The sequence below is a fragment of the Nothobranchius furzeri genome, chromosome 17 (assembly GCF_043380555.1).
Source record: "Nothobranchius furzeri strain GRZ-AD chromosome 17, NfurGRZ-RIMD1, whole genome shotgun sequence".
Lineage (NCBI taxonomy): Eukaryota > Metazoa > Chordata > Actinopteri > Cyprinodontiformes > Nothobranchiidae > Nothobranchius > Nothobranchius furzeri.
This window is the reverse complement of record NC_091757.1, coordinates 38523403-38540279: the sequence shown is the minus strand read 5'-3', so window position 1 is coordinate 38540279 and position 16877 is coordinate 38523403. Positions and strand designations below refer to the sequence as shown.

Genomic DNA, 16877 nt, shown 5'->3' with positions numbered 1-16877 from the left:
TAAATTTGATAAAGAAAAGATGTGTATATGTTGGCAACATTCATGTCCCTTTAAAAGGAGTTACCACCTTGAGTCACGTAGAAATGTGACTCAACGTAATAAATGTGACAACTCCATCTAGTGGACAACTTTGGTTTCTGTGCATACCAGTCGTTATAGTCCATTTATCGTTATTGTGGTGAAATAGTCAATATATCGTAATATTGAATTTAGGCCACATTACCCAGCCCTAGTGCGAATGAAAAAAAGCTGGATGAAGATTTCAACTTCAGCTCTAGCATCGGGTTTGCTCCTCTCCACTCTGCCCAGCCTGGCCGGGTTGATTACACAATAGGGCTGCCATGACTCGCCAAGGCGACGTCAACATAGTAGTTGATTTAATAGTCGACGCATTTTATATTTTACAAACTTTTTTTTAGTCTTGCCTGCTGCTGCACATTTGGCAGCTGCTTCCCGCCTCTCTGCTGCTGAGCCGCATGCGCAGTAGTAGCCATCCAGATCAGCCTTCATCATCGGAGAAAGAAAACATGGTGAGTCGGCAAAGTAGCTCAAAAGTTTGGGAGCATTATTTAACCCTCAGGCTTCACTTTAATTTACGATACACTTGAGTCATTGGAGGACAAAATCTTCTACTTGTAAAAGGATGACCCAGCATGCGTTTTATTTGGCTAAATCCTTCCTTCATTTTGGGTTTAACCTTATGGTATTTATTTAGAATGCAGGTAAGATTTAACTACATTTGTAAACAAAGCAGACTGATCTTGAGAATTTCTCTGCAGAACTGATTTCAACCTGTGTACATGTTAGAGAATTATAAGTTACAGCTAAACACATTTAATAAAGATGTAGGCTAAGCATTGCAAACAAAACAGGTTACGTTGTAAGCATTAAATTTATAGTGATTAAAAAACATGGGGAAAAATGTACTTTATTTGTGACTAGGGTTGTAAACCTTTAATTAAATCAAACTGTAAGTGTTTGTTATTAGGGCTGAAACAATTCCTTGAGTACCTCGAATAATTTGAGTACAAAAAATCCTTGAGTGAAATTCTCTGCCTCGAGGCTTCGTTTAATTCATGCTTAATAAATTCATAGCTTTGCAATCGCCCGGGGTCATGTTTCACCTGGACCGAAATAAGTGACGCACATACACACTGCACTGAATGCACACACGAGTAGCGAATGTAACTTAACTTTCTCTTAAGCCATGGCGAATAACGTGGACACTGGCAGAGTGCAAAAAAGACAGAAGATGTCAAAGGTGTGGGACCAAGGCAGAAAACGTCGTCCAGTGTAAATACTGTAAAATGGATTTAGCCTACCACAACACCACATCCTCGATGCTGCAGCACCTGACATCCACATGTAAATGTCACTTATGCAAGCTGACTCAGAGCCTCTACAAGATAATGCATTTTAGCCTGTATTTCTATATATTCTGTGTACACTGTGCAACTTTTTAATTTGTAGCACTCAGTTTCAGCTCACACTGTGCATCTGGTAGCAATACGTCAGACTTAAAATGTGCTAAAAATAGCAGTTTTTACACATCTTGACTTTTTACTGTGTTGTTATTGATGTCTGTTGTCCCTCGGGATTGCTGCAGGAGGACACGGGTATTTATGAGAGTGGCAGAGGAAAACGAAAGTAAATTAATGTTTTGTGATCAGTATAGCTTGACATGACCACGGCAAACATGCTTTCTCGGCAATCCTTGTTATTGTGTGAGAAAAAAAAAGTGTAGAAATTCAAACGGACATGTGTTAATAGGGAAATAGCTAGCGAGAAATGTTTGCGCATGTGCCATGAGCGGTTCAGGTGCCATTTGGGCCGCAGCCGCTCGCATTGGTTTACTGTGAAATAAAGTTGAAGCGCTGAAGTTTTGAAAACTAATTTTGAATAAAACTTAACTGGCTTGCTCATTTTAAGAGGTCTTTCATATTTTATAACATGCTATTTGATATAATGGTTTACAAACACAAAAGACTAATTTATTAGAGTACTCGATTAATCGATAAGATTTGATAGAGTACTCAATTACAAAAATATTCGATAGCTGCAGCCCTACTTTATCAATTTTTAGCCATTAAGACATGCTTACAACAGCATCCTGCCCCTGGACGCCGACACACTCTTAAGAGACTGATCCAAGACCCCATAATTCGGGTCTGAAATTTAAGCCAACATGGAAGTGGCAAAAATTGCAGTTCCACCCTCATTCGCTGGAGGCTGGTGTCAGAAGGGAGCAAATCCTCATCGACTCCCATGTTAAAAATACCAATTTCACTGCAGAAATAAACATGTTTACAGCCTGGTTCCAAAACATGTTTTAGGTTTAATAGATCTAGTTTACACTCATGACAACTCTGAGGGGGTGAATTTTTTTGTCACTCTTCTGTTTAAGCATATTACATGCCTAAAATTCTGAATAATTAATGAGCATCAGACCACGGGGAAAGGCCTCAGTCTGAGCTTCGGCCTCGCCTGAAAACTGTTCTGCGATTTTAAGTCTCTCAACTTAGACCATTAGTTGTAGCGTTTGTGCATCAGCCTGGACAAGTACATTCTTGCAGCTAAATCAGTCTGACAGCCAGTGTCTTGGGTAGATTTAGCCTGAAAAAAAAAATAGAAGCACATTGTTGTTGGGAGTTTAGAAAGTCAGATAATATACAAAAGAATCTCCTATATAGGCGCTTTATAACATTCCTAGTGTGTGATCATTGTTATAACGTAAAAGTCAGTCACACATGATGTGGAGAGCCTGAAATGTGACCTCCTGAACAGAATTCCTTACAGAACCGGGTCACAAGCTGGATTTCACGCTGTAATGCTGTCTGTCAACTAGTGCTGCGTCAGTTAGAGACACTGTTGCAGAATTGCCGACTGACTAGCTAAAGGAAGTGAACCACGTCTCTCAGACTTTGCATTTAGGTAGGGAATTGTCTTTAGAAGATGTTAAAACGTTTATTTAGCTTACTCACCTCAGACTGGAGCCCGCCGTGGTGGGGGAGCAGAGTCGGTGGGCTGCATCTAAATCGCAGAGGAGCCACGGTAGGCAGCCTCCCTCTTCAAACGGAGGCGTGCAGAATCGCGGGTAAAATGCCTACAGAGTCACCGCAACCATACTACACTACACCTAATCACCAATACTAAGACGATATGGAACACTAAACCCGAAATACTTTCCCAATTACACTAACAGCCAAACACTAACTAAACTACAATATCCAACAGCCAAGCTAACACTAAATAAGTATTTATAACACTAAAAGATATGCTAAAGACTAGGATATGCTAATGCTATATGCTAATGCTGAACTACCGCTGACCTCCTAAGCTTGCTTGCAAATCCAACTCCCACTCGCCACAGGGCGTGGCCGAGACGCTCGTTGCTTTTATAACTTTGGCACGGAGCTGCTACGTAGTACTCTACTGGTTTACGTAGTACTTTACTCTTTAGCCATTGGCTAAAATTTATTCAAAATGACTCAAATTCTATGTTTTCAGCTGAAGGTGGCGCATTACTGTGGTTTTTAGACAGAATTTTTAATTTTTAAAGAAAATGCACCAAAATGCTAAAATAAAGAATGCACACATTTAAAACACTATTAGGCACTCATTTATACAGTTCATCAGCAAAAAAAAAGTTAATTTAGACGTTACTTGCTCTTTAACAGAATCTGTGACACGGTCAAAATGGCGGTGGTGGCCATCTCCCATTTTGCCTTAAAAACTTATTGGAGCCTATGGAAACGAATTGTCCAGTATACATGTCAATGAGACCGATATAAACCTGCCCCGTCAGGAGCGGTGTAGCAACTAGAGAAATCAACTTGCAAACATTTTAAATGCCTACTTATAACCTGTATCATATTAGCTTTACTTACCGCTCCTGGAACTGCAGTCTCCTGACCACGTACTCTTCCACGTGACCTTGCTCGTGCCCGACCAGTCATTTTCCAACGGCTTTCAACTGAAAAGTAAAAACAAATAAATCGAATAAAAACACACGCTTTATTTAAATTTAAAACAAAAAATGTTAGATAAATTGGCTACCATTTGCTGGCCGTTCAAATGTTATCAAAAGCACGTGTAAGTCCCAATAAAAGATGTAACTTAATATATACTTACGGTATCCCTTACTCCACTTTAACAGAAAAGTCGTATGTTTTGGATATTTACACGTTCTAATCGATGAAACTTCCCAGCACCAGTTTCAGGCGGCAGAAAAAGACCAAACAACGTAGTTACCGCCGAGCTATTGTTCAATAAAGTCAACTGACAAATTCCTACGCCTTCACAAATTGATCAGCCTTCTTTGATAGTATTTTACTTTATTTGGTAAAAATGTTTCTTTTATAAGTATATACTTTGAACAATAATTGTATGTATATTATTTATTTGACTTCCTGACAAATAAATAAGATTTATCTTTGGTACTACTTTTCATGGCGCAGTGATTTCATTTTATGTAGGGCACATTTTCCTTTTCCCGTTTTTTTCTTTTATATGGTGCAATCTCCACTATGACCACTAGATGGAGGTAAATACTTCAGTTCACAGGACGTGTCCTCGACCAAATACAGCAGTTTTGCTGTTTCATAAAAACCTAGTGAACATGCTTCTCATTGTTAAATGACCTCTGATTCCTGTTAAAATAAAGTGTTATTAATAAATGATGCAGTGGTCTCTTATTTGTCACATGATATACTTTCAAGAGTTTCTTTTTGCCATTTTGAGCTAAACTCTAACAAAATGAAAGTCACTGTCATCAGATCCGGAGCAAACATGAAGGGTTCCAACCTATGGCGACTTTGTGAGAATTTAACTTAACAGTTTAATCATGAAATAATTTCACAAAGTCAGAAATGCATTTTATGCCATTCTTTCAAGAGAAGCTTCACAAATAGTTGCAATTTTTTGCCAAACTCTACAAGTGCTGGCCAGTAAATTAGAATATCATCAAAAGGTTGAAAATATTTCAGTAATTCCATTCAAAACGTGAAACTTGTACATTATATTCATGCAATGCACACAGACCAATGTATTTCCAATATTCATTACGTTTAATTTTGATATTTATAGGTGACAACCAATGAAAACATCAAATCTGGTATCTCAGAAAATTAGAATATTCTAAAGGCCAATGAAAAAATGTTTGTTTCTCTAATGTTGGCCAACTGAAAAGAATGAACATGAAAAGAATGTGCATGTATAGCACTCAATACTTAGTCGGGGCTCCTTTTGCCTCAATAACTGCAGTAATGCGGCGTGGCATGGACTCGATCAGTCTGTGGCACTGCTCAGGTGTTATGAGAGCCCAGGTTGCTCTGATAGTCGTCTTCAGCTCTTCTGCATTGTTGGGTCTAGCGTATTGCATCCTCCGCTTCACAATACCCCATAGATTTTCTATGGGGTTAAGGTCAGGCGAGTTTGCTGGCCAATCAAGGACAGGGATACCATGGTCCTTGAACCAGGTGCTGGTGGTTTTGGCACTGTGTGCAGGTGCCAAGTCCTGTTGAAAGGTGAAGTCTGCATCCCCATAAAGTTGGTCAGCAGCAGGAAGCATGAAGTGCTCTAAAACTTCCTGGTAGACGGCTGCATTGACCCTGGACCTCAGGAAACAGAGTGGGCCAACACCGGCAGATGACATGGCACCCCACACCATCACTGACGGTGGAAACTTTACACTGGACCTCATGCAACGTGGATTCTGTGCTTCTCCGCTCTTCCTCCAGACTCTGGGTCCTTGATTTCCAAAGGAAATGCAGAACTTGCTTTCATCAGAAAACATAACTTTGGACCACTCAGCATCAGTCCAGTCCTTTTTGTCCTTGGCCCAGGCGAGACGCTTCTTGCGCTGTTTCTTGTTCAAGAGTGGCTTGACACACGGAATGCGACACCTGAATCCCATGTCTTTCATGAGTCTCCTCGTGGTGGTTCTTGAAGCGCTGACTCCAGCTGCAGTCCACTCTTTGTGGATCTCCCCCACATTTTTGAATGGGTTTGTCGTCACAATTCTCTGCAGGGTGCGGTTATCCCTAGAGCTTGTACACTTTTTTCTACCACATTTTTTCCGTCCCTTCGCCTGTCTGTTAATGTGCTTGGACACAGAGCTCTGCGAACAGCCAGCTTCTTTAGCAATCACCTTTTGTGTCTTGCCCTCCTTGTGCAAGGTGTCAATGATTGTCTTTTGGACAGCTGTTAAGTCAGAAGTCTTCCCCATGATTGTGGTGCCTTCAAAACAAGACTGAGGGACCTTTTAAAGGCCTTTGCAGGTGTTTTGAGTAAATCAGCTGATTAGAGTGGCAGCAGGTGTCTTCTATATTCAGCCTTTTCAGAATATTCTAATTTTTTGAGATACCAAATTTGGAGTTTTCATTAGTTGTCACTTATGAATATCAAATTTAAATGTAATGAACATTGGAAATACATTGGTCTGTGTGCATTGCATGAATATAATGTACAAGTTTCACGTTTTGAATGGAATTACTGAAATATTTTCAACCTTTTGATGATATTCTAATTTACTGGCCAGCACTTGTACATTCTGTTATTTAAAAAAAGAACTTGCCACCTCAGAGGGCATTTTAGGAGGATGCATGCAAGTCTTTCATGTCTGCGATCTAAGAGTGATTATAAATTCAGACCTGGGGGACGGTTCTGGGAGGATCTGTTTTAGTCACTGTTACCTGCAGGAGGAAGACTGTGGAGAGATGAAGCAAACGGCAGAACATGAATGTCATCAAGCCGGATTGTTGCATAAAAAAGGAAGATAAGGAGCAAAAGCTTGAAGCAAAAATGTACAGTGACATTTTTTGTGCATGCAGAGAGCATTCAGCATTATTCCACACAGAACAATGTGCCACCTCCACAATGGTGCTGCACCTTTAAAGCTCTGATAGAAAAGGGAGAAAGTTTTCTTCAAAGTAAAGCTATTTCTAACAGAAGGAGACAACAACAAAGACTATTGGGAAAAAAAAGATTAAAAATGAAAGAAAAAGAAAATGGTGTCAGTGAGAGGACTGCAAGCTGAGTGGTGTGAGGCTGAGAAAGGTGCACCCTGTGTCAGGGACCGAGCAGTAAAACTCCAGGACAATGGTATAAAAAGAATATTTTCTCCATTTATTTCATAAAGAATTAAACAAAATCAAAGCAAAACCGGGCCCAAAGGAAAAAATGGCCACAAAAATAACCTTAACTAAAAGTAACAAGCAAGACTCTCCAAAAACTGAGACACACAGGGGAATTTATATACAAAGGCTAGCCTACAGACAACGAGGAGGGGAGAGACAAGGGAAACACTAAGACAAATAGTAAATAAACCTAGGAAACTAAGTCAACAAAATATAACTACCACAAAAAGAGTTTAACTAATACATCCTAACAAAATCTGGTAAACTCAATAGAGCTTCAGAACGTCTGGTTTCTGGTTTCTTCATTATCACGCTCCCTGCTTCCAGGAGCCAGATGGAATGTTCCACTTCCTGCATGGAGTTACACTGGGCGTGTCCCCTCTCTCTGCCAGTTCATCCAATCTCAGAATACAAATGAAAATAGTTAATGATCAAAAAAACTATGTGTAAGATAAATTACTAAATGTGTGCACCCATTAGTAAACATCTTACAATATTGCCAAAATGAAATAAATCAGCATATAGAAAAATATATTTAAATAATACTAACACTGAGAAATGGCTGGAGGAACCTCCACACCCTGCCAGGGACGTTGATGAATGCGCTTCAGGCTTCAAGCTTGCCCCACAGCCTCCAGCAGCACGGATTCCACGCTTACGCTAATCACGCTCTGTGAGATACTACGGCCCAAAGCTGATGAAAGGAAACATGGCACACAGTTAGTATATCAAACTGGCTGCATATTCCCCAAAATACACACTTCACCAACACGTTTCTGTGTGGATCCATGGCATTTGTTTTCAACCTAATTTCCTGCTTCATTCATTAAAAACAAAACTAGATCAAAGCGTTCGTTTTACTTAATTCATAGTGACTCCATTAAGCTTGAACCCCTGATTGCAAATCCAGAGCAAGAGGGAATTCCAAAAAATAAAGATCTTCCATCGCGGTATCAGTAAGCGGGTTACGAAAATTAGATTAATCTCTTGTGAAACCTAATCTGCTCGGCATCAGAGAGTTCCCCACAAACACAACACAGCCATTACATCAAACACGCACGCCGTTTCCAAAAGAATATAGGCCAGAGCTGGAGCTACAATTATAGGGACATTATTGTTGTGCAGCTTGACTTTGCCAGTGATGGTGGAGAAGGATCACGGCTATCCTGCACCAGAAGGTGGAGATCACTTCCTTTGACAAACACTGCAGAGGAAATGTTGTCCTCTGTGAGGGATAAGCATGCTGCTTTCAGCTACTGGGTTAAAAACAGAAAGGGAAGAAGATAAAAATTTAAATTACATCCTTTGGTTGCTGTGGAAGCGTGCTTAATGAGCCCATTGTGCTGTAAAAAACAAATATATATATTATGTTCAATCTGCCTTCCATTCCTAGTGAAAAACCTAAAACAAACAAAGATTTTCCCAATATTTTTGTTTTTTTTTTTCATTGGATTTTCATGTTAAAACATTAAATTTGAGTATTTTACTTGCACTAACACGTATTTCATGAATGTGGGGATCTGTACTCTAGAAACACCTGAAAAAAGCCTGAAAATGTGTCAGACGTTCACTTCTGACAGCTAGATATCATCAAATAATCCCACAATGGCATAAAATCAGGAGTTTCCCTTTTCCACCATGTTGGTGTAAAAGTATCAATCCTCCTTTTTAGAAATGCTTCAGCCCTTATCTTTCACTTCCTGACAATCCGAGCACCGAGGACACAGTTCCAGTGGGTTCCCATGCAGCTCTGCAAACATACCAGCTCAGTGACCTAGTGGTAGAGTGTCCGCCCTGAGACTGGGAGATCAGGGTTCGATTCCTGGTCGGGTCATACCAAAGACTTTGAAAAAATGGGACCCAATGCCTCCCTGCTTGACACTCAGCATTAAGGGGGTTGGATTGGGGGGTTAAACCACCAAATGGTTCCCGAGCGCGGCTGTGTCTGCAGCTCACCGCTCCCCCAGGGGATGGGTCAAATGCGGAGAACAAATTTCGCACACACATCAGTGTGTGTGACAACTAATGGGACTTTAACTTTAACTTTATACAGTTTCCTGCTCTGCTGAAAACAAAACCAACTAGCTGATGGCCTTGAGGTGCAGAGCTTGTGTTTACAGGCTGAATAAATGCAAAAAAAAAAAATATATATATATATATATATATATATATATACATATATATATATATATATAAAAATATATATATATATATATATAAAAGAGCACTGAAAAGCTCACCTAATTGTGGAAGGCAAGAGAAGTTTTGTCCAAGGAATCTTCACAAAATCATACGTTTATAGATGATCGGAAAAAATGTGTCTGCCACACCATTTATTTTATTTTGAAGGGGTATGAGGTCAAGGTGTGTGTGTGTGGGGGTGTCTGACCACAGTGGAGTCAGAGCCCCCCCCCCCCCCCCCACACACACACACACACTTACACAGACACACACACACATGAGGATGACTCACTGTGATCTCTGAAAAGTCAACAAGGGTTGGTCCACAGCTGAGCTGCAGGAGAACAGCGACAGAGATCATGCAGCAGCTGAAGAGACAGACAGTACCCCCTCTAGCCTCATATCTGACCTTCTACTATGTCATTTACAGATTGTTGTAGTTGTTTTTTGATGCGTTTTTTTCTACTACACATCCACAGTTGAATGGACACAATGCAGATTTGCAATCCAGAGCAGATTATGTCATGCATCGCTGAAACTTTCCGGGGCTTTAAAGTTTAACTCTCAGTCACCATGCCCTTCTTTGTCCAAAGCGTCGCTCTGAGCAAAGGTGCAGTGAAGCATCTGTAGCAAAGAATCTAATAAGCACAATGTGGGAATAAAGCAGAGGGAAGTGAGCATCAAAGGCAGCCAGGCGCAGCATGACTGGCATCAGTCTGAACTCCCAACCCAGGACACTCAGCATGCTCTTCAGCAATCGCCCCCTGTGGACCAGTCCTGGGCAGTAATTAAAACCATCATTCCCACTGCCTCAGTGTCTCATTAGCCACAGGACCTTAGGCTTTCATCCCTACTTGTCCAAGAATATCACAATGCCCCACAAGCAAAGATGAGTCGCTCGAACCCAGAAAAACATTTTGGTGTGTTCTCTGAGCCGAGGCGCTGCATCCAGCTACGGATAACACACGTCCAGTCCAGTTATTTACACCAGGAAGCTGCTCACCTGTGCAGCAAACAGAACACCCGTGTAAATGTGGAGTGTTTGCTCTGCAGGGGGAATCCTCTCTTTGCTTTACTTTTGTTGTTTTTGTCAACGTTTGCGGGAGAATCATTAAAAAACGAGGCCGAGCTGATACGTGTGAGGCTCCTATGCTTTCACTATCAAAGGGGAGGGCGAGCGTCGGTTGCAGGGGTCAGATTTAGCTCTTTGGCAGAAGATAAAAAGAAAGTCTTTCCCTGTGTTTAATTCAGTGGGAGCCATGACTAAGTCATGTAATGTAGCGGGCCTGTGAAGCACATCACCTGCTTTGTGTAGCGTACACGGAGACAGAAACGAACATGCCACTGGATCCTGAAAGCGAAGCACTGCAGCACAGGCCTGTTAGGAACATTTATTGTGATAGCTTTATTTTCCTCCCCGCTGAACCCGTTCTTCGGTCTAGCGGCGTTGCCAATGCTACAACCTTAATCCACTGCATGTTATTAACCTACTTGGCATCACCGCCAGGATGATTAAGCGAATTTAAACAACTGTGAGAGACTTATTGAGAAGACGGGACGTCGGTGCCAGCATTGTGTTCCTGTCAGGTGGTCTGTGGCCTTGCTGTCGTTAACCACAGCAGCCGCATCTGCAAAGTCAAACCATCCGATAGTTTAATACGTACGATAGAAAACCACTGCCTCATCTTACGTTTAAGAGTTGCTAAATAGTTTGGAAATGCCCCACCCAGACACACAAATGAGTCAGAGAGTGCTTTTACATAGGCCCGACAAATATGTCAGCCACTCCTCCTGCTGCGCCACAAGTGTGTGTGCGTGTGTATATGTGTGTGTGTTTCAAACTAAGTCTTCCCATTCTTCGGCCATGAGAAGCCTCTGATCTCTGAGCGACACAAAGATGGGCCCCAGCTGAAGACGAGTCCTCCACCTTTGTCAACATTCAGCCTGAATCAGCTGTTCTTTGAACAACAACAGTGAATTGTTTGGTGTGCCACAAAGCCCACTAAAGAGCGCTGGTGCCTTCTCTGCTGCCATTATGAGTGCGTTCACATTAAAAGCCAACAAGGAGCTGGTTCTTAGCCAAATTCAGCTAACTGACTCACTCGCTCCCGCTCTGTTTCTCTGAGAAGCCTTTGATGTTAGCGGGGGGCTTCTGCCCTTGCAGTGATGGTAGCGAATGATACTTTAAGTGATTCTTTTTATTCCGGCAAGCTTAATGAAAGATTAATGGGTTTGATATTTTTCCCTTGTTTATATTTTATTTAAAATGTAAGCCGCGATCCTTGGCACCTGTGAAAAGCTTCTTGGTAATTACTTTGTGGATTAGTGGAAGTCACGTTATGCTCTTTGAGTATGAAAAACAATGACAAGTGCTGATTGTCTCTGGGTAATAAGTGCTGACCTCGGCTCTGCAGCTCCATGCTTGTGTACCTCATTGTGGATGTTGGATCATGTATTTGTTGCAACATTTCCTTATTTAGCAGATGACAGAATGTGGATTTGACTCCATTTTACTGATGAAATGATGCAGAGGCAGGGATTTTTATAGAGACGGTCGAAATGTTTTCCAGAGAAGATTGTTGAAGTGAGTTTGGACATGATTAGACTGCAGAGGAAAAGCAAGAGTATTTGCTTTTTTGACACATAAGTGTAAGGGGGTGAGAATTTATCAGGGGAAACATATTAGCAGGTTTACTAATAAAAATCCCTGATAGGGATTCCCAAAGTGTGGTACGCGTACCCCTCGGGGTGCACGAGCTGCCGCTAGGGGGTGCGCGAGGTGAAAAGTGTAATGGCTGCAGAGCTCAGAGAAGTCTGTCATATGTCACCATTAGCGTAGCCAGAAACTCATTTGTGGGTGGGCCTAAGAAAAAGTAAGTTGGCACAATAAATGTAATTGAAAACAAGTATATTGTTGCGCGCGTGTCCTCCGCATGTGCCCTAGCTTCATAATAACAATGCGCCGAGCTTCAGCACTCTGGCCTGCGCACGCCGATATGTTCCGCATTTGATCTTTTTTAACGGTGTTGGAGAAATCTGAAGGTGGTGAGTCATTCTGGCAGATTATAATTAACACCCTGTCTCATGCAGGTGTTCTGACATTGTAAACCTCACACACAGAACATTGTGGATGTAACAAAATAATCAAGAAATAATTCCCATTCAGGCTATTAACAGCGAGCTGAAGATCTGAAGTTCAGAGTGCGTCTGTCAAAGGTCAGACGCGTTCCAGTGGAATCACGGCTCACGGGTGCACAAGTGAGCACATCTGGGCTGAGCAGAAGTAATTTTACAACATTGGTTTAAATAGCGCCAATAACGAGACGCGGTGACTTGAGCGGCTCTTGGAGCTGTGCCGCACACACACACACACACACACACACACACACACACACACACACACACACACACACACACACACACACACACACACACAGACACACACACACACCAGGGTAAATTGCCTACCATTCCTGTTCTGGCCAAGTGGGCAGGGACAATCACTCTTTCCACTGTAGAGCTTTATTACCAAAAGGTACGAAGGCCCGTCTCACCTGCTTTTTGTATTTGTTCAGGTTATATTTGTTTGAAACTGAATTTCTGAAACATTTAATTCTGACAACATTGAAAACAGAAGAAACCCATCAGGGGTATCCTTCTGTTACAGAAGTGTATGTGGGTTTCTTCTGGGCAGAGCTCAGTGTTGTGGATGTGCATGTTGCATTTCTTCTAATAGTTATAAACTCACAATATTTTTTTATGTAGGTTTGTTGAAACATAGAATATGGACAAAGTAAAAAGTCAGAAGACAGCTAAATGAAGCCGTCTTAACAGCTGAATGCCTTTCAGTGGCATGTTAGGCTTTTCTTTCTCAAAATCTTCTTCTCTACTGCTGTGAAACTACTTAATTGTACGAATATTTAAAGGTCGGTGGATGACTGTTCCTGCCTTTACCCCTCTGACGTAAATGATTTTGCTTGAACATGATGCAAATGGAGGCTGGGCTTGAGGCTTGCTGTCATCTGCGCTGACAGGAAATGGTGCCCTCACCAATTCCCAAGTATCTGTTGAACAGAGACCAAGTGGGTGAAATATTTGCATAGTCAAATGACAACGTTGATTCATCTGTCAGGCTTGTCAAAATTCAACACACTGCTGTGTCAGACCACGTTGAGTCACACAGTGATGGACGAAATGCACATTTGGAGAAGGAACAGCCTGTGACTCGGGTACTTCACCTCTCTCAGCGTAATTTATTTTTCTGACTGTGTATCAGAGGTGGTTTTACCATTAGGCAGGGCCAGATTAACACTTTGTTGTACCCTGGGCAACAATATTCAAGGGCCCCATCATCACGACCCAAGGATCACCATAATATGGTCACATACAGAATATTTTACTGTAATATGCAGTAAATATACTCAATACTTGAATGCCTGACATCACGTAACTCGCTCAGGGTAACCTTTGACCCACCTCATGTGGACTGACCAATGAGGAGAGGGTCTTAACTTGAGGTCCTCTCTTCATTGGTCAGTCTGCATGAGACTGACTCTCAACTGACGTTCAAAGTCTAAGGCAGCGAAGCGTCTCTGTGCAGTGCAAAAGCCCAGGTGGACAGTTTGTTGAATATAGGGTGATCATATTTCCATTTCCAAACAAGAGGACAGGAAATCTGTGCCTATGACATCACACTATGGCAACGCCACACAAACCACGTTGGGACTCATTTTTTGTAAGAACTAAATTGATATCAGATTCTGCCAATAAAAGGGCTCAAAACAATTCATATGTAAATGTTTAGCATATTTATTGCTAAATCTCATTTTTCTGCTTTAGTGCTGCAACAAGGTTTTATTAATAATAAATTATTATACCTTTAGTTTTACTACAGCATCGGTAAGCTTCCTGTGCACAGATTATTAAGGATGCTTGTTTCAGCTGTGAGATTAGACGATAGGATCAATGATAAAATAAGTTGTCACACACTCCATGGAAACTTTCAGAGAATCCACAAAGTGGCTTTCAAATGGTTTAGTTACTTTTTGCAAGTTTAGAAAAGCAGCAGATGAGACAGCATGTCTGATAATTTAGTTTTTCATCTGATAACATGTCAGTAATGTCTGAGGAGCTTTTATAAACACTGTATAACTAACACTACTGGACAGGGTATGAATTACACAGAGGCTCCTGGGGAGCCCAGTTATGGGGGGTGGGGATGGGTGGGGTCATTTTGCCTTGGCCCCCAAAATGTCTTGAAACGGCCCTGGGTGTGTGACTGAGTTTTGAAGGTGATCTGAATTGTATCAGATGTATAAATACTACATGTGTATAACTTATTGCTTTATACAGGTAAAAACGTGTAGTGGAGATAGATCTACCTACAGTTTACTTTTCAACACTTTGTTTTGTTTTCTTGTTTTTATTGAACTATTTTCCTGTCCTGTCTGTCTCTCATCTTCCTGCATCTCCTCTAAACTCTCCAGAAAAACTGCTGCCTGGATTCTTACTTTTTCACCACATCAGTTATTTTTGAGCAGATCAAAGGGATCTCCTGACCGCAAAGCGGAGAGCGCGTTTCGATGCTGCGTCAGTGAGGTGAAATCTCCGCAGCACAGGTGATGAGGTCCGCAGGAACAGAGCGCTTCAGGCGCAAATAAGACAGAAAGTAGAGAACATGTGCGGACATGAACGATCGTGTGCTAATTATAGTTTTTTTGGTTGCGCCACTTTGAGAATGGACCGTGCGCTGGAAGCAGCTGCCTGGAGCGCTGCGCAACAACGCGCTGTGCCGCTCTCTGCTCAGAAGAGTCCATAAATGATGTAATATCAGTAGAAACCTTTTTTCCGGCTCCCCTGGATGTGTAGGATATCTAACTCCCCCATAATTCGATCCCTGCTCCTGGATGAAAAGCCAGACATTTTCATCAATACAAGAACCCCCAGTCCGGACGCCCGGACAGAAAGTGAAAAGTGGACATGTCCGAGGAAAACCGGACGTACGGTCACCCTAGTTTAATATAAAGCGGGAGATTACAGATAGGCCTACAGTATTTTGCTCGTGCCCTTGCTGCCCTGGGCCCTTTAGAGATCGTGGGCCCTGGGCAATTGCCCAGTTGCCCGTATGGTTAATCTGGCCTTGCCATTAGGCATAGGTAGGCGGCCGCCTGGGGCCCCCTTGTGTTGGGGGGCCCCCTAGCCCTGACCGCCGACACCCCTCTGTTAATGCCACAATATTCTTATTACCAACCAGTGGCCGCAGACGGGATTGGACATGCGGACTTCTCATTACCATAATTCCTGAACCGTTCAAGATATCATTAAAATTCCAAAAGTGCTGAAAAGACTAAAAATGGGGCTTTGCATGCATATGTCATGAGTTGGTGTAGGAGGATGTTTTAGGACCCAAGATGCAGATACCAGATGAATGAGGCAGAGGTGGAGGATAAAGTAAAAATCCTTTATTAAGGTAGTAATCCAAAGGCAGCGAGCCAAAGTCCAATAAGTCCTGGGGAACAGGAACACCCAAAGCTCTTCTTAGAGCACAAAAACCTGGAGACACAGCTCAACCAAGAGCACGAAGACCTGAAGGCAAAAGCTCAGAACAGAGCACGAGCAACGCTGACAACATATGAACCGACACCAGACACAGACAAGACAGAGCTTATATACACAGGGGCTGTGTCCGAATCCAGGGGTAGGATGCTTGTGAGTGCGCATTTTGAGGTCGATGACGTCAAAGCGCAGTGACGAGTACTGTCCGAATTCCAAGAATCCTCATTCTCGCGTCCTCAAACGCGTCCTCGCTCTACCCACATTTCGAGGATGGGTCTGATGGATCCTCACAGGAGCAAGGGTATCCCAGCATGCTTTGCGCGCCGGCCGCTGGACTCAACACTCGCAACAACGGCGGACGGAGCGGGACAGCAGTGCAGCTTAAAATGTAAGTTAGTTAAAAAAAAATAGCGGTCAAAAAAATAAAATACGTGTTTGGGCACTTTTGGTTTGTTTTTTATATACGATCTAATACCGCAAATTGTTTTTTTCATGTAATTTAAGGCTAAAACATGCCCCACCGAAAACCAGCTTGAATGTGTAATAGGAAAAAACCACCGTAAACTAGCTTGATCCCAGCAGGCTTTTTAAAAGAAAATAGCGGTAGAAAACTAAGCTGAAAGCGATTCTGTTTATAGACATTTTTCGTTTGTATAAGTACATTTTAAGCAGAAATCAGCGAGAACGAGCTTGTATGGTGGTCCCGTCATAATTCCCGTGTGTGTGTGTTTATTTAGCGAATAAAGCTTCTCATCATTTGTTTTAAGGTTAACACCCCACCGTAAACTTGCTTGAAAGTCTAATAGGAAAAAACTCACCGTAAAAGAGCTTGCATCTTATGTAATCATGTAACGAACGCCAAAAATAACGAAAACTAAGTTTAATGTTTATTTAAGTTAATTTTTAAGAAACCACATTACTGATTTAATGTTTTTAATTTCATTTTAGGCGGAAAAAAACACAGAACACAATTTTCATCTCCCATGTTGATAAATTAAAATATTG

General features: G+C 41.9%; 1 protein-coding gene across 3 annotated transcripts in view; it reads right to left on the bottom strand.

The window, feature by feature from the left end:
* LOC139063599 (zinc finger protein 585A-like) overlaps positions 1–16877 on the bottom strand; it is a 70826-nt gene that overhangs the window by 35699 nt on the left and 18250 nt on the right. The window contains exons 2-3 of one of the 3 annotated variants that reach the window (XM_070545952.1): positions 6651–7830; positions 3888–3973 (exon numbers count right to left, since the gene is read on the bottom strand). In XM_070545952.1, the coding sequence (XP_070402053.1) occupies positions 3888–3956 (69 nt within the window). In that variant the 5' untranslated portion in view covers positions 3957–3973; positions 6651–7830. Of the gene's footprint in view, positions 1–3887; positions 3974–4131; positions 4935–6650; positions 7831–16877 lie in introns of those variants that run through there. The other 2 variants (XM_070545951.1, XM_070545953.1) reach the window with 2 other exon arrangements.